This window comes from Leucoraja erinacea, chromosome 3 (genome assembly GCF_028641065.1).
Source record: "Leucoraja erinacea ecotype New England chromosome 3, Leri_hhj_1, whole genome shotgun sequence".
Classification (NCBI taxonomy): Eukaryota; Metazoa; Chordata; class Chondrichthyes; order Rajiformes; family Rajidae; genus Leucoraja; species Leucoraja erinaceus.
This window is the reverse complement of record NC_073379.1, coordinates 78,707,056-78,726,588: the sequence shown is the minus strand read 5'-3', so window position 1 is coordinate 78,726,588 and position 19,533 is coordinate 78,707,056. Positions and strand designations below refer to the sequence as shown.

General features: G+C 41.6%; 1 protein-coding gene across 1 annotated transcript in view; it reads right to left on the bottom strand.

The window, feature by feature from the left end:
• Positions 1–19,533, bottom strand: part of LOC129695758 (guanine nucleotide-binding protein subunit alpha-14) — a 177,351-nt gene that overhangs the window by 21,697 nt on the left and 136,121 nt on the right. The window contains exon 3 of the mRNA XM_055633032.1: positions 4,577–4,731. Coding sequence (XP_055489007.1) covers positions 4,577–4,731 — 155 coding nt within the window. The remainder of the gene's footprint in view (positions 1–4,576; positions 4,732–19,533) is intronic.

The following is a 19,533-nucleotide window of genomic DNA, read 5'->3' as shown; positions in this document are numbered from 1 at the left end:
ATGGAGAGCTGTGGCTACAGCGTCCTCTGTGGATCTATTTGCTCTGTACGCAAACTGGTGGGGGTCAAAGCTTCGGGGCAGAAGTGATGTGATATGACCCCGGACCAGTTTTTCAAAACACTTCATCACCACTGGTGTGAGTGCGACTGGCCGGTAGTCGTTGAGGCTGGAGATGTTGGTTTTTTTGGGCAAGGGGACTATGGTGGAGGACTTCAGACAGGGTGGGACAGTGGACTGGGCCAGAGACTGGTTAAAAATCAGTCATGTAAAATCAATTAAAAATGCAAATGAGATGCAGTTGTAGGTGTCTTTATGTGTAGATTTTATATAATATCAGCAAGTGAGTCCTTTGTGCCGGTCATGAAAGTGGGACAGGCCCTTTAGATAGAGCTCTTAGGGCTACTGGCATCAAGGGATATGGGGAGAAGGCAGGAACGGGGGTACTGTTTGTGGATGATCAGCCATGATCACAGTGAATGGCGGTGCTGGCTCAAACGGCTGAATGGCCTACTCCTGCACCCATTGTCTATGTATCTATGTAATAGAAACTGCTTGGAGATCCAAACACAGGAACACCAAACCTATTCATTTGCATGGAGAAGAACAGAAACAAAGATTTTCATTTTCTTGAATTAAGTTTGTGAAATATTTTGAATTGTTTAATGGTATTTTTTAGGTGACATTCAATGACTTAAAAATATGGAGGTTTCTGAATGGGAGGGATTTGTGGCCAGAGCTCATTCTGCCCCACTGACATGATGTCACATGGTTTTGCCTCCACATAGGGCTCATTGCCATATCTTGCTTGAGTCTCTAAAGAAAGTACATACTTTTCCTATTATATCAACAGCAAATTCAAACACCTTATTTTGCGTTAAATTTTTCTGGGTCAGATTAGTTCTAAGATTTATTGTCCCAATATAACCGCAAAAGTTTATAACAAAGAGTCACATAGAACCAGGCTCTTTACCCCAACATGCCCATGCTATTAAGATGCCTCCTCTACGCTATTCCCATCACCCCCCTTTTGGCCCATACATCGTTAAAACTTACCTATCCATCTCCTTGTCTAAATACCGTTTAACTGTTGATATAGCACCTGCCTTATCGATCTCCTATGACAGTTCATTTCATATGCCCACCACCCTCTGTGTGAAAAAGTTGTCCCTCAGGTTCCTATTAAATCTTGCACATCTGTCCCATTTCTTGATTCCTCTGAGGAAAAGACCGTGCATTCACTTGGTCTATTCCCTTCATGATTTTGTACACTTCTATAAGAGCACCCCTCAGCATCCTGCATTGCAAAGAATAAAGTCCGAGCCTGCACAACCTCTCCCTATACCTCAGGCCCTCAAGTCCTGGCAACATCCTCGTAAAACTCCCATGCATTTTAGTGTGAGCTTGATAACATCCTTCCTATAGCAGAGTGACCAACTGAACACATTATTCCAAATGCAGTGTCACCAATGTCTTGTACATAACAACTGTAACATAGCAACCAAACTTTTACACTCAATTACCTGACTGATGAAGGCCAATGTACCGAAGGCCTTCTTGACCACCCTATCTACCCGTGATGCCACTTTTAGGGAACTACATACCTACACTCCTAGATCCTCTGCTCTATAGCACACCCATGGCCCTGCCATCCACTGTGAAGGTCCTACCATTGTTTGACTTCTCAAAATGCAACACTCAGTTATCAGAATGGAAAATGGCTGTTTGGCCAAATGTCCACAACTGCTGGTTCTCTGGGAGATTTAATCAAATGTTAATCCTACTGCTTCACTCTCCTGATTGATCTGAATCACACCTGCTTTCCCCTCAAACGGCACAAAGGACTCAATTGCTGATATTATATAAAATCTACACATAAAGACACCTACAACTGCATCTCATTTGCATTTTAAATTGATTTTACATGACTGACATTTTCTTTCTCGCAATAGACTTTGAACATATCTATCAAATGCACTCGGTTTTAAGAAGTCTAAAAGAAGTCTTTATGAAGCCTATAAGAAGTCCAGATATGACCTTGACAATAGACAATAGGTGAAGTAGTAGGCCATTCGGTCCTTTGAGCCAGCAATGCCATTCAATGTGATCATGGCTGATCATCCCCAATCAGTACCCTGTTCCTGCCTTCTCCCGATGTCCCCTGACTCCGCTATCTTTAAGAGCCCTTCATAAGGCCATCAAAAAAGCCAAAAGGGACCTGCTCAAAGCTGCAACTCACACTTTGATAGGGAGAAAACTGATGTGCCTTCCCAAGCCCCCATATGCCCTGATGGTATTACTGTCACAGAGGATCCTTTAGGGGGGTGAACCCTCGGAAAGTGCCTGGACCTGATGTTATACCCGGTCGACTTCCAAAATCTGTGCAGACCAACTGGCTGGGGTTTTTGCGAACATAATCAACCTCTCACTGCTGAGGCCTGAGATTCGTTCCTGCTTTAAGAGGGCATCAATAATATCAGTGCCCAAGAAGAGTAAGGTGATGTGCCTCAATGACTATTGACCAGTGGCACTAACGTCCGTGGTGATGAAGTGCTTTAAGAGGTTGGTTATGGGGCATATCAACTCCTACCTCAATAAGAACCTCAACCCACTACAGTTTGCCTACCGTTACAATAGGTCCACAGAGGATGTGATCTCATTGGCTCTCCACTCCCCACTGGACCACTTGGACAATAAAAACTCTTACGTCAGGCTGTTGTTTATAGACTACAGCTCAGCGTTCAATACCATCATCCCCCCCCAAGCTGGTTACAAAACTCACGGAACTGGGTCTCTGCGCATCGATCCACAATTGGATCCTCGACTTACTCATCCACAGACCACAGTCTGTTTGAATTGGCAGAAACACTTCATCCTCAGGCTGCGTGCTCAGCCCCCTGCTCTACTCATTCTATGCTCATGAATGTGTAGCCGGACATAGTGCAAACTCCATTTTCAAGTTCGCTAATGACACCACCGTTGTGGGACGAATAACAGATGGTGATGAGTCAGAGTATAGAAATGAGATTGACCGACTGACCAAATGGTGCCAGTACAACAACCTGGCTCTCAATATCAGCAAAACCAAAGAACTGATGGGGGACTTTGGGAGAAGAAGGTTGAGGCCCCACAATCCTGTTTACACCAATGGGACGATGGTGGAGAGAGTCAAAAACTTCAAATTCCTGGGCGTGCATATTTCTGACGATCTTTCCTGGACCCAGCACACTGATGCAATCATAAAGAAAGCACATCAGCACCTCTACTTCCTGGGAAGATTACAGTGATTCAGTATGTCAAAGAGGATTCTCTTGAACTTCTACAGGTACATACTGCATTGTGGCTTGGTTCAGCAACTTGAATGCCCACTCATCTCACCACTGACATCAGGAAGAAGGTACAGGAGCCTGGGAACTGTAACGTCCAGGTTCAGGAACAGCTTCTTCCCTACAGCCATCAGGCTATTAAGCACTACAACCTCAATAAACTATGGACTACAATAGATTATTATTATTATTATTATTGCACTGTTATTGTTTGTTCTTTTTTCCCTGAGTTTTTGTTATATTATTTATTATGATTATATATTTTAGAAAGAACTGTATATGCTGGAAAAATCAAAGGTAGATAAAAATGCTGGAGAAACTCAGCGGGTGAGGCAGCATCAATGGAGCGAAGGAATAGGTGGTTTCGGGTGGAGACCCTTCTTAATAGGAATAGGCGAGTACAAAGCCAGAGAGACAGACAGGTGTTAATGTGACTGTCAATTGGAATCACTCAGTATTTCACCTCACTGGTCCCAGGATGAAGTATATCACAGAATTACACAATGTGGAAAGGAGTGGAAAGCCAAGATTTGTGGCTCACGTCAAGGCCATAAACATGAAGAAGGACTCAAGTCACAGATATAAATAGGTACAAGGTATCAGGAAACAGCATTAGGTGATCATCCTAATTATGTTAGATAATGTACTTGAAAAACCAAGTAGAGAATCCATTTTATTAGAGTCGAGATGCAAGATGAGTGCAATCATGCTACTGCGATTTCTACAGGAGTTCTATAAAATGCAATGTTGAAGCAACATGAAAATGTAGCTCATTATAAATAAATTCAGGTATTTGGAACTATATTTTATTAGGTGCACTTCAACATTTGTAAAATATTACTTAATGATGCATCAGGCATCAAATTTAATACATACAGCAAAGATACGTCAGGAGCATTAAGGAGAGTTGTTTCTGTGATGATGCCACAAGATGCCATTTTTTTAATTTTCCCTGATTGGCCACTTTTGGTTGGTGTAATGTGGAAGCATATAAACAAAGTTACAAATCATTTTATTCAATGTATTTTGACAACTTGCAACATATCTTTGGTTTTGCAGCTTCCAGTAACTGACAGTTGCTCGAACAGAAATAAGAGGATATAATATCAACCCCAGTGTTAGACTGTTCTGAAATGTTGGAAAAATTATTTCACAATGTTACACCACGTTTCAAGATTTCAAATGTCTTATGAGGGAAAATTGAAAAGCCAGAGAGTCTTAGGATATCAGTTTAAAACAATTTTCATACTTACTATTTGGCAGAATCAGATAACTGATATTCCCGACGTCTGTCATAGCATTCCTGGATCCCAGGATCATTCCATAACTTCTTTATTGCTTCAACATATTTTTTTTCAAAAGTGCTAACTTTATCCACCTCTACTTCTCTGATCATATTTGCATTTTCCTATTAAATATAAATCAAGCATATTTAGGGATAAACACATACATTCATATAAAATTCATCCATTATCATGAATTGTAAAGTTTGTGTTAAGAAGATGGATTCCTTTTTTAAAAACTTAATTCACTATGGAATACACTTTATTTTCATCGTGGTCGACCGTCTGGGCTAAATGATACATGTTTAATCCAATTTGATACAATATATTATATGCCAATAGCAGTAAATGCTCAAATGTTTGACATTTTTCAGCAGCGTTCACATCTAAAAAACACAGTGAAACACATTCAACTGTCCCACATTGGACTGTGGTAGTGGTAGTGGCAGACTGACAGATTTTCCATACTACTGGATATTATTTCCATTAAACTTCACCTCACTTCTAATTCACTTTTATTTTTTTTAAACATTGTTATACAGTAGAATAATAAATTCTCCAGTGATCCGAGTAGTTTAAAAGGTGATACGGGAACCGGGCTTTGGTTACCCAAATGCTGAAACATCAGTTAGGGTCTTACTCAATTACCAATTTTTTAATTCTACTGACTAGATGATACAGATCCATTCATGGCAAGTTAGATTTTCTTTATATGGAAACTTAATTCAGTAGATTATATGTAAAACTGAAAAAAAGACACAAATGGTAAGATGGAATCATTATCATTATCTATCTATCTATCTATCTATCTATCTATCTATCTATCTATCTATCTATCTATCCTATTACTAAAACGCCCATTTTGACCACAACCAGTCTGCGTTATTTACATTTGCGCAAAAATGGTACCCTATATCGCTAGGATTTTTCGCCACCTTACTCACCATTCTCTGCTCCAAGCGAACCAAGTTTTGTTCTGATCGGTGGAAAATTAGAAAAGTTATAAAGGTTTAAAAAAATAGTGAGATGAGCAGATTGTTCTTCTCGCCTGTCAGTCACCATGAAGGTAACGCCCCTTCCGACACCCGCTGTCCGGCGGGGAGAATAAAGCTGTGAGCGAGGGGTTGTGCTCTGCGAACGGGGGCGGCGACCACCACGTCGACCCGGGTGCCGATGTGTGCAACCGAGGACGAGAGGCAGTGAGTGAGTCTGGAGCCGGTGAGTGCGGTCGGAGCCAGGGCCAGGAGCCACTGAACCTACACACCCCCTTCCCCCCCCCCCCCACACACACACCACCCCCCCCCCCCCCCGTGAGTCAGCAAGCCGTGGCTGACTGAACTGTGAGTCCGCAAGCCGTCAGTGGCTGAACTGTGAGTCCGCAAGCCGTGAGAGAGTGAACTGTGAGTCCACAAGCCGTGGCTGAGTGAACTGCGTGTCCAGAAGGCTCACCACCCCACCCCACACATCCCCCTCCCCTCGCACCCCACGTACACCACTCCACCCCCAGCGGCAAGCCACGGCGGCGGTAGGCCATGGCAAGCGCTTCCCTCCCCCCCCCACCGGCCCCGGCCTGAAGCCGTCCCCCTCCCCTGACCACAGCACGCTCCCGCCGGCCCCCTCCTGAAGCCTCCCCGTCCCCAGCTGCAGGACTAACACAAGACTAACACAATAATCCATTTGGCCCACAATGTCCACACTAGCCCTCTGGAAACCAGTCCCTTCAGCCCACATCACCCATACTAGCCCTCCAGAAAGTGGCCCCACTGGCCACCGCCTGAAGCCGTCCCCCCCCTTTAATGCAGGACGCTCCCCCCCCCCCCCAATATCCCCGCCCCCACCTTTAAATCCCCCACCCCCCACCAATAAGCCGTGTCCCTCCCCAGGCTGCAGGACGCTCCCCCCACCGGCCCCTGACAGCCCCTGCCTGAAGCCATGTCCCTCCCCAGGCTGCAGAACACAACAAGAGATGCAACAAGAAAGAAAGGACTGAATAAATCTCCTCTTTAACATTTAAATTGTTGTTATATTTTAAGAGTTATTCACATTTTAAGTTTTAATAAATCCCTTTTCCACTTGCCGTGCCCGTCAGCTGCACCTGCGCAGTAATACCTGCGTGTTCTATGTCACAATGGGAACCCAATGGGAGGGAATGGCTGTGCCGCCGGAGAGACGCTAAGAGTGGATGGGGGGGGGGGGGGGGGGGTTGAGGGGGGGATGGAGTGAGTGCATAGGGGGGGACGGGCAAGGGGTGGAGGAGTGGGGGTGGTGAGGGGAGGAGGGGGGGATCAGGGGCGTCACAACGGAAACCCATCAGCCACGCCATAGAATTGGTGGTGAGGAGGAATATTGCATTGGGAGACCAGTCCTCCCATGTGAGAATGGGATCCAACGGGTCCCACCTAGTCTAGTAACCTCTAAAGATTATACAGATAAACAAGATGAACAGTTAAACCCGATTTGCTTGTTCGAATTATTAGAAATCAAAGAATATTGATTTCTCTGTCTGTTTGTGAAGAGTGCAATTCAATTGTGGATTTCCACTTATCTGTAAAGTGCTAATACATTAATGAAGAGACAATCAGGTAAAATAAAGGAATAAAATGTCAACCCATCCAAAAATAATTTTAGGCAATTATTACCCAAGTACATTATTGCTTTGCTTAATATTTTCATTTGAAAGATTGCACTTTAATCTTTTTCAGGGTGTCCTATTTTTTAAAAACAAAACCCATTATTTTCAAATAGCATTTTAAGATTAATAAAACAAATGTTTCACATTACATAATGTCGTGCCATGAAGTCCAAACACATCTTAATGTTGAAAATCATGATTCCTATCAATTTAATCACTGAAATTTGTAGATTAGCAATGGTCAATTACAACTATAATTGTGCCCTCCCCAGCAATGCCTCCTGGTGCACTTAGATCAAATTGCCATCAAGATAAGTAGTGTCTGACGAAAGGTCTGAGAATTTGCACGTAGAACTCAGTTGCTTTCAGTGTTTCTTCCGTTGTTTCCACTTGGCCTCCGAATGCTCCATTGCAGGCACTCGAGACCTTCCTGGATGCATAAATAGGCCTTTTCTAATAATAATAATAATAATAACTTTATTTGTTAAGCACCTTAAAAAACAACCAAAGCTGACCAAAGTGCTGTACAGAAAAAGAAAATAAGCAAGACATCATAAAAACAGGCAGAACAACAGAACATACAGCTAACACGAGGCGCATAAATTACATACGAAAATCCAAACAATAAATTAAAAGACATAAAACACGAGTACGAACCACGCAGCAAAACCAAGCAAATAAAGTAAATAAATAATTCGACACCTCACTGGTCTACAAAGGCCACGGAGAATAGATATGTCTTCAGGAGTGACTTAAAAACAGCTAGAGAAGGGGCCTGTTTAACGTGCATAGACAATTCATTCCACAATCTCGGAGCCGACGCAGCAAAGGCACGGTCCCCTCTGAGCTTCCGCTTAGTTTTTGGCTCAATCAGGAGCAGCTGATCATCTGACCTGAGGGAGCGGGACGGTGTATAAGGGTGAAGAAGCTCAGATAGGTAGGACGGGGCAAGGCCATTTAGGGATTTAAAAGTAAATAAAAGAATTTTAAAACGAATCCTAAACTGAACAGAATCTCTACATTAATATCACCCACCATCTTGCACACATTTGTATTATGATGAACTATGGCACCAACTATATGCTCTCCTGTCCCTACTATAATCAGCAGCCATTTGATATACTTTGGAACAATTGGTCGCTAATCCACATGCAGCTGTGCAAGGATCTTGTTTTTGATCTATAATTGTGCTTTTACAGTAGATGTTAAATGAAAAGTAATGCAATGACCAAGTCTTACTCACTTTTAACGCGTAACAAAAATAATTGGAACTAACATTTCTTCTTTACTCCAAATTCAAACATTTCAGCACCTTGGCGCACAGGTATGTAGTAATGGCAAAAGAATCGGAGATGAAAACTGTTTCTTGTGATATGATAAACATTGCTGGAGAGGATAGTTGATGCAGATTTGATAATAACATGATAAAGGGAATTGAATAAATATTACAAAATTGACTAGTGCATGACAAGTGAATGGGGGAGCTAGGGACAGGATCAGATTAGATTAAATCGCTTCCTTCTGTCATGTGTAATACAATTCCTGAGTCATCACACTCATTTAGTTTTATTGAGAAAAAAGGGTGACACAGTCTTTTTGTGTGTTCATAATGCAACAGAAGATCAGAATGAAACAGAACTGGTACAAGAAGAAACACTAACTTAATCAAATAAAAACACATATACTTTCAGCTGATTTTGAGGCAAATAATACTGAAGGGAAAAACTGCAACAAAAAAAATCACTTAAACAAAAGCATCAAACAGTGCACAAAGATCCAGCAGCAGAGTGAAAGACATAGACAAGGAAAAAATTGGAATTGGGAGACACGAGATGATAATAATTGTTAGGGAAATTCACCTTGAGTGTGTTGTTGAAAACCCAAAGGTAAGAAGTTGAACTTGTAGGAGATGGTAACCATAGAAAGAACGTGTTATACTTTTACATGAAATTACAAATTGGCCTATCCACTGAACAGGATAACAATGTAGGCAAAGGAAACCCTCTCATTACAGGAGAGGATGGGGGAAAGCAGTCTACATTCTAATTGTTTTGTGATACAAAGCCATAACTTCTGTGCACGTGTCAAACAAAGAGTTTGAAAAAACTGTAACTATTCATTATTTTTCACAAAAGTTCCATGAGAGTGAATTTTATTCCGTATCGCCGATTAAATTCTACATAAAATAATATTAATTATGCCTTAAAAGACTGCATATTCAAAGTAAAAGTAAAACTTCGGTGTGCAAGAAGCTGTTAGAAACCTGAAAACAACATTTATTAGCGGGAATGATGATGAGATTATTGAATGGGCAGCTCAGAGTTTAGTGCTCAAATCAAACATTTTCTATTTTATGTCTATGATGATCTAGATTCCAACATGATGCATATATTGGCAATGGATCGCAGATGAAAACTAACTCTGGAATTAATGAAGACAACTATTAAATAAATAGAATGCAATACTCCTCTACTCCCTCTTCACCTATGACTGCACACCTGTACATGGTACTAACACCATCATCAAGTATGCAGATGATACAACGGCGATTGGCCTCATCAGCAACAATGATGAGTCGGCCTACAGGGAGGAGGTCCAGCACTTAGCAGCATGGTGCGCTGACAACAACCTGGCCCTTAACTCCAAGAATACCAAGGAGCTCATTGTAGACTTCAGGAAGTCCAGGGGCGGCACGCACACCCCCATCCACATTAACGGGACGGAGGTGGAACGTGTTTCTAGCTTCAGGTTCCTGGATGTTAACATCTCCGATGACCTCTCTTGGACCCACAATACCTCAACTCTGATCAAGAAGGCTCACCAGCGTCTCTTCTTCCTGAGGAGACTGAAGAAGGTCCATCTGTCTCCTCAAATCCTGGTGAACTTCTACCGCTGCACCATCGAGAGCATCCTTACCAACTGTATCACAGTATGGTATGGCAACTGCTCTGTCTCCGACCGGAAGGCATTGCAGAGGATGGTGAAAATTGCCCAACACATCAACGGTTCCTCGCTCCCCTCCATTGAGTCTGTCCAAAGCAAGCGTTGTCTGCGGAGGGCGCTCAGTATCGCCAAGGACTGCTCTCACCCCAACCATGGACTGTTTACCCTCCTACCATCCGGGAGGCGCTACAGGTCTCTCCGTTGCCGGACCAACAGGTCCAGGAACAGCTTCTTCCCGGTGGCTGTCACTCTACTCAACAACGTACCTCGGTGACTGCCAATCCCCCCCCCCCCCCGACACTCCTCCCACAGGAAAAACACTATGTCTGTATATATGCTAATGTAAATATTTATTCAAATCATATGCTATGTCGCTCTTCCAGGGAGATGCTAAATGCATTTCGTTGTCTCTGTACTGTACACTGACAATGACAATTAAAGTTGAATCTGAATCTGAATCTGAATCTAAATCATCTGATCTCCAGATCTTTCCCAGAATATCTGTCAGGAATAAAGAATTCCATGACACTATTGGAAGCAAACGCCAGCTAAAATTTCACAATCGGCATGATTAACCCTGCTCCACATCACATTGCTGCTCTTGGAAGGATGTGGTGCAAATTGATGCTGCACAACTGACATTTCAACACTTCTGAAGTGCATTAGCTGCACTTACATATGACAAAGAGCCCTCGGGAATACTTTCATCAAAGGATATATATAATATCCGTAAGGGTATAATTTAGTTCTCATTACTTTGCTAGGCCATTTCACACAGTAGCATTCCTGTGGGCTTAAATCACATAGAGGTCAGCCTGGTAAGGATTTTAGATTGTGATCACTATTGGACATAGGTGAACTATTTTAATTTTAATAATTCAGAAATTTTATGATTAATATTACTGATGCCAAAATTGGTTTATAACAAATTGTTTAAATAGCCAAATCTAAATTCCCAGCGCTATAACATGATTTTATGATGTTTTTAGGTGACCAGTCCAGTGATTGTTACTCAAGTAACACAATGATAATGTTAACCAAAATACACAAACTGTGCCAGGAACAGGATGTAGACTTTAACATCTAACTTCTTTAGCTACATTTGTCTAATATCAAAAGTGGGGAAATCTTTTAAATCCATTATTCGCATTTACTAATTCAGAAAATAATCAAGGATGGCAAACACACAGATTTGCTAAAAACCAAACAAGCTTGATTTGATTATTTTTAACAAAACTAATGCCAGCCAGTATGTGTATTGAGATGCAGGTGACCCCCATTTTACAAGCGGGTTACCTTCCTAGAAAACGGCTTACATCACCTCTTCAGCAGTGCATATGATGATGGGGGTGGTGAGGAGGGGGGATGAGGGTCATCCATACATTGTAAGGCGTTTCACTGAATTGTTAATACAAATTAAGGTTTATATAATAAAACTGTTGGTAATTAAGAAAAGGTCTTTGGGTCAATGAAAAAGGATTAAAAAGGAAAAGTTAACTTCAGGGCCCATTTTTGATCCCAACATTCTCAGGCATTGGAAGAGGAACAATTTTTTTGATTACTTAGAAACATAGAAATTAGGTGCAGGAGTAGGCCATTCGGCCCTTCGAGCCTGCACCGCCATTCAATATGATCATGGCTGATCATGCAACTCAATATCCCGTACCTGCCTTCTCTCCATACCCCCTGATCCCTTTAGCCACAAGGGCCACATCTAACTGCCTCTTAAATATAGCCAATGAACTGGCCTCAACTACCTTCTATGGCAGAGAATTCCACAGATTCATCACTCTCTGTTTGAAAAATGTTTTTCTCATCTCGGTCCTAAAGACTTCCCCCTTATCCTTAAACTGTGACCCCTTGTTCTGGACTTCCCCAACATCGGGAACAATCTTCCTGCATCTAGCCTGTCCAACCTCTTAAGAATTTTGTAAGGTTCTATAAGATCCCCCCTCAATCTTCTAAATTCTAGCGAGTACAAGCCGAGTCTATCCAGTCTTTCTTCATATGAAAGTCCTGCCATCCCAGGAAACAGTTTGGTGAACCTTCTCTGTACTCCCTCTATGGCAAGAATGTCTTTCCTCAGATTAGGAGACCAAAACTGTACACAATACTCCAGGTGTGGTCTCACCAAGGCCCTGTACAACTGCAGTAAAACCTCCCTGCTCCTATACTCAAATCCTTTTGCTATGAATGCTAACATACCATTCGCTTTCTTCACTGCCTGCTGCACCTGCATGCCTACTTTCAATGACTGGTGTACCATGACACCCAGGTCACGTTGCATCTCCCCTTTTCCTAATCGGCCACCATTCAGATAATAGTCTATTTTCCTGTTCTTGCCACCAAAGTGGATAACCTCACATTTATCCACATTATAGTTCATCTGCTATACATTTGCCCACTCACCCAACCTATACAAGTCACCTTGTAGCCTCCTAGCATCCTCCTCACAGATAACACTGCCCCCCAGCTTTGTGTCATCCGCAAACTTGGAGATATTGTATTCAATTCCCTCAACCAAATAATGAATATATATTGTAAATAGCTGGGGTCCCAGCACTGAGCCTTGCGGTACCCCACTAATCACTGCCTGCCATTCTGAAAAGGACCAATTTACTCCTATTCTTTGCTTCCTGTCTGCCAGCCAGTTCTCTATCCACATCAATACCGAACCCCCAATACCACATGCTTTAAGTTTGCATTCAAATTTCTTATGTGAGACCTTGTCAAAAGCCTTCTGAAAGTCCAGATATAGCACATCCACTGGTTCTCCCTTATCCACTCTACTAGTTACATCCTCGAAAAATTCTACAAGATTCGTCAGACATAATTTACCTTTCATAAATCCATGCTGACTTTGTCCAATAATTTCACCACTTTCCAAATGCGCTGCTATCCCATCTTTAATAACTGACTCTAGCTTTTTCCCCACTACCGATGTTAGACTAACTGGTCTGTAATTCCCCATTTTCTCTCTCCCTCCCTTTTTAAAAAGTGGGGTTACATTAGCTACCCTCCAATCCTCAGGAACTACTCCAGAATCTAAACAGTTTTGAAAAATTATCACTAAGGCATCCACTATTTCTGGGGCTACTTCCTTAAGTACTCTGGGATGCAGCCTATCTGGTCCTAGGGATTTATCGGCCTTTAATCCATTCAATTTACCTAACACCACTTCCCGACGAAACTGGATTTCACTCAGTTCCTCCATCTCATTTGACCCCCAGTCCCATGCTATTTCCGGCAGATTATTTATGTCTTCCTTAGTGAAGACAGAACCAAAGTAGCTATTCAATTGGTCTGCCATGTTCTTGTTCCCCATGATCAATTCACCTGTTTCTGACTGCAAGGGACCTACATTTGTTTTAACTAATCTTTTTCTCTTCACATATCTATAAAAAACTTAAGAGAAGAAGGTTGCTAAGACATGCAGGTTAAAGGCACAAGTAAAACAAAGAATGCAAAATGAAATTAATGGAATAAAGATCATATAAGGTACATTTCTGACTAACTGTTAATTGACTGATCTTGTTTAGAAATTAAAAATGTGTTTAGAATTTTTTTTAAATATCAAACACAAAGGAACAAAAAAATATATACATGATGCTTCCCATCCAATTTTTTGAAAGAACCACCAGAGGGCACTCAAGATTAATTTTTTTTAATTCTAAATCTAAAAATCTGAGATGCTTGATTCACATGGCTGTGGTTAGCAGTGTGGTACAATTTCACACTTATGTTAAGCTGGTAGAAAGAGTGGGCAATTCAGGAAAAAAGTAGTCCATGTAGAATTGCTAATATCACTTTAGGCTCAGTTTTGTTATTGCCACGTGTACTTAGGTACACGATAGTGTGTAAACTGTTTTAAACAAGTTATTTTAAAAGAAAGGCCCAGTCTAAATGTTATTTTCTTCCAGCCATGGATAGACCTAATGCACACTTACAGAGTTTTCTATTTCCCTTTATTTCTTCAAAACTATGTTATTGCACAACTGGAAATGCTTATTTTTCTAAAGTGATTCACACTATTACAAAGGCTCAAAATTCTATCTTAACAATGTTCATGCACGTTGGGCCATTCTGTGCTTTTAAATGAGAGCTTTGAGATTTCCAACATTTCAGTCATGTATTTCTACCTTTGAAATCAAAGTGTCGCTCTCATGTGAGGTGCCTGAAATGATACAACCAGCTGCCATGGTGGAACCAGGTAAAGCCATTAACGATCCTTTTCCTCACATGCCAAGTCTCTGCTGATGAAATCAAGGTCAAGAATTTCCTCTGCAATAATTCTCAGTTTTCAGTAAGAAAAAAATAACTTTTCCATTTCCATATGAAAAAATGATCCCCAACAAAAATACTGCAGGTGCTGGAAATCTGAAATAAAAGCAGAAAACACTCAGCGGGTCAGGCAAAGAGTTACATTTTCAGGCCAGAGTACCAGGAAATTTGTTTTCAATAGCAGAAATATAGAGGGATATAGAGGGATAGAAAGGTCAAATTGAATTTCTCTGATAGGATGAGAATAAATGGGATATTGTGGCAGTTACAATCAGATTACACTACTTTGTGCTATATGTTACTAATAGCAAGGCTGCAGGATTGTCCAGCCAACCTGGCGTTACTACATGATTTAAGATTAAAAAAAGAGTCAACATCACAGACGGATGACTGGCAGAAAGAACCAGTTTTGATCCAGAGAATAGGTGTTGTTTCGGGTCTCATCCTATTCTCAAGGAATAGGCATAGGAAACATCACCTATTCCTTTTCTCCAGAGAAGCTGCTTGACTTAGTGAGTTACTCCAGTATTTTGTGTCAATCTATAAATTTACCAACACCAGCTTTGTTAGCCAAATCATGAGTCGTGCTTGGTCCGCATACAAGAGAAATATAATACCTGGTTGAGCAGCGACACAACAACCTCGCGCTTAACATAAAAAAAACCATGGAACTAATCATCTACAATAGGAAGGGAAAGGCTGGAGACCACGTGCCAGTTTTCATTAGTGGGTTGATGGTGGAGTTAGCATCATCATATTCCTGGGCATCAACACCTCAAGGGCATAAATTTAAACTATGAAGACAGCAAACCAGCTCTTCTACTTTCTTAAAACCAGAAAAACATTCAGCAAATCATCGAATATTCTTAACAAGCTTCTGCACATGCACTGTAGAAAGTATCCTGACTGGTTGTATTATGGCCTGCTATAACAATTTCAATGCACAGGAATGCAAGAGGATGCATTTATCACATTGGTGGGGGGCATGTGAAGCATCCCAGAGGTAGGTGGGAAGGGACTGGAGAAAGGGAGACAGCATAGACTCAGGGCATGAAGAGATAGGTTCAGTGGAGAGCATCGAAAACCAACAAGCGGCCTACCAAGACAGTCGTATCTCCACGTTAAATTAGACATTTTATTCATCAGAATGGAAACAACAAACAGGAAGCAACCAGAATGGAGCCAATGCTAATTCAGATCATCACTGATAATAATAACAGCTGCCAATCGCCCTGGGTGTTATAGCAAGATCAAATGGAGTAATAGGAAAATTATCTTGTGGAGCAGCTTGTTTTTTGTTGCCTTCCTCCACAGCGAGGAGAAGATGCGCTGAGAAGGATGTTTGTGTAAATTGTGTTGTGTCTTGGGTCTTTTTCATTTTGTATGTATGACTGCAGAAACGACATTTCGTTTGGACCTCAACGGGGTCCAAACGACAAATAAATTGTATTGTATGTATTGTATTGTATTGTATTGTACAAAACAAGCTTTAATGGCAAGCAAATTAGCTAATCTTGTTCTGCATCACCGCACTCTATTTTGACAAAGGAAGCAGTGTGAATGAGGACAACTTTTGTCAAGTAGTAGTATACGAGCAATGCCCCATATTGATCTAAGACAGCGTGTCAGAATAAAAGGACCGCGCCATCATGGCTTCGTTGAAAACTAATTTCATTGCTGAGGCAGAAGTTGTAAGAACATTGAACAGTAGAGCAGGAGAACAGGCCTTCAACCCCCAAAATGTCTGTTCAGAACATGATGCCAAATTACACCAATAGACTCTGCCTGCATGTGATCCATTTCCCTCCTATTCATCTGTCCATCTTAAAGCATCTTAATCACCACTATCATAGCTGCATAAACCACCATTACTGACAGCGCATTGCAGGCACCCACCCATCTCAGTGTACAAAATATACCCTTTAAACTCTCCTCCTCTCTAGTATTTGCCATTTCCAACTTGGTAAAAAGCTTCTGATTGTGTACCCTCTCTGTGCCTCTCATAAGTTTATTAACCTCTCTGATGGTTCCCCTCAGCCTCTGATGCTCCAGAGAAAACAATCCAGGTATGCCAAACCTCAACTTCTAGCTAATAGCCTCTATTGCAGGCAGCATCAAGTAAACCTTCTCCACACACTTCCTATCAAGGGGCGACCAGAAATGCACAATACTCTAAATGTAGCCTGGCCAAACTTTAATAAAGCTACAATATGACTTCATAACTCTTGTACTCAATGCCCTCACTAATGAAAAAAAACAAAACATACACCTTCTTTACCACTCTATCTACTTGTGCTACCACTTTCAGGGAGCAATGGAGTTGGTCCCAATATCCCTCTCTACTTCAGTAATGTTAAGGGTTCTGCTATTAACTGTGTTCATTCCCCTTGTCCTTACTAAATTCCATGGTGACAACATCCACTGTTCTCTCATCAATCACCTTTACCATCTCTTCAAGAAACTCAAATCAAGTTTGTTAGAAATTAACTTCCCCGAACAAAGCCAAGTTAAAATTAGTTGGGGCAGCACAGTGGAACATCGGTAGAGCTGGCACAGTGCCAGAGACCCGGGTTCAATCCTGACCACGGGTGCTGTCTGTGCAGTTTGCACATTCTCCCTGTGACCATGTGGGTTTTCTCCAGGTGCTCAGGTTTCCTCCCACATTCCAAAGATGTGCAGGTGTATAAGTTCATTGGTTTCTGTAAATCGTCTTTCGTGTGTAGGAAGTGAAAGTGAGGTAACATAGAACTTGTGTATGGGTGATCAATGGTCGGCAGGGATGCGGTGGGCCGGGGGGCCTGTTTCCATTCTGTATTTCAAAACTAAACAGTGCAAACGACACAGCCATTTGTAATTTATATTGTACGACTGATGCGTGCTCGACTAATCAGAGGAACTATCCGTCAATGCAATCTTCAGCTCGTGAATAATCTGTTTCTTGAGGTGCTTATCTCCTACTGGACTTAACCTGTGAAGACGGTAGTGGAGAGGAATTCCAGAATCCCTTCACTTCTTTCATGTACAGGACCAATAAATCTAATTTTAATGAAGCTAACTTATTTTTTTTCCAAAATGGGAGATTACAGTTGAATTTCCATATCCTACAAGAATTTAGATTAAGATTGCTACAATCTAAAAGCATCAAAGTCAAATTATTAAACAGAATTACATTTATCAACTAAACTTTACATGCACAACACAGTTCTAATATGTTCTCAGAATGTCTATTCTATACCTAACCCTTCCTGCCAAATTCTTGTTCAGGAGAACACAATACCCTTCCCTTTCTAATTTATTCTCTTTCCCAGCAATTTTTATTAAAGTTACTTCAGTGACTGAATGTTGTCTTAATTTCACACAGCAGCCTTTCCACTGAATTTAATTGTTGAAAGAACTGCTCATGATTAGGAATTCCCTTGTTGAGGCACAATGGAAAAAAAACCAATCCGTAGCACATTGCCAATACACAATAAAATCTGAAAAAATGTATTAAATTCTCATTGTGACGTAATGTATCTGTTACTGTGGGATGTTTAAAGATTTGGGTTTTATAGTAACTTAAAATATTAATGTTTCCTTATTTCCACATATGGAATACATGTTTATATGCATGTACAATAACATTTGTCCTTTCATAAATAAGCATGTATTTTTAAGGCAACCCCATCTGTTCTTCTGAACAAATTCTTGCAACGGGCTAAATTCAATGGACAATGGATCACATGGTACTCATGGAGACCTAGACAACTGGATAGAGAATTGGCTTCATGGTAGGAAGCGGAGGATAATGGTTGAGGCTTACTGAAGGTCTGTGTCCAGTTGTGTGACTCGGTGATGGGTGCTGGGCTCATTGCTGCTTGTCGTTTATATCAACCATTTGGACGAGATTGGAGAAGGCATGGTTAGTGAGTTTGCACATGACCCTAAAGTGGGTGGTATCATAGATAGCAAAGATGGTTATCAAAAAGGATTTTGTTAAGCTGGAAAATGTGCAGAGATTTATAAGGATCTTGCCAGAGCTTGAGGACCTGAGCTACAGGGAGAGTTTGGTCAGGGTAAGACTTTATTCCTTGGAACACAGGTGGATGAGGGGTGATCTTATAGATGTGTATAAGATCATGAGGAGAATAGATAGGGTGAATGCACAGTCTTTTACCCAAAGTAGGGATTTCAAGAACCAGAAGACATAGAAACATAGAAATTAGGTGCAGGAGTAGGCCATTCGGCCCTTCGAGCCTGCACCGCCATTCAATATGATCATGGCTGATCATCCAACTCAGTATCCCGTACCTGCCTTCTCTCCATACCCCCTGATTCCCTTAGCCCCAAGGGCCACATCTAACTCCCTCTTAAATATAGCCAATGAACTGGCCTCAACTACCCTCTGCGGCAGAGAGTTCCAGAGATTCACCACTCTCTGTGTGAAAAAAGTTCTTCTCATCTCGGTTTTAAAGGATTTCCCCCTTATCCTTAAGCTGTGACCCCTTGTCCTGGACTTCCCTAACATCGGGAACAATCTTCCTGCATCTAGCCTGTCCAACCCCTTAAGAATTTTGTAAGTTTCTATAAGATCCCCTCTCAATCTCTTAAATTCTAGAGAGTATAAACCAAGTATATAGCTTGAAGACGAGAGAATTCTGCAAAGACTGCTCTCTCACAACTCCGTGGCTCACTTATCCCTTCCCACCCAAACCATCTCCTCCCCAGGTACTTCCCATGTAACACGTGTTCCTAGACCTCCTCCCTCAACGGACCCAGACAGTCCTTTCAGGTGAGATAGAGGTTCACGTGCACCTTCTCTAATCTCATCTACTGCATCCGGTGTTCCAGAATGTTCTCCTGTACTAATGGTGGTTTATGCAGATATGATAGTGGTGATTAAGAGGCTTTAAGATGGACAGATGAATAGGAGAGAAATGTACATTGCGAGACAAAGCATAAACTCGGCAACAGTTTCGCTGAACACGTACGCTTGGTCCACCAAGGCCTACTGAATCTCCTGGCTGCCAACCACTTTAACTCCTTTAGCCATTCACACACTGACCTTTGTCCGGGTGCCCTCCTCCATTGC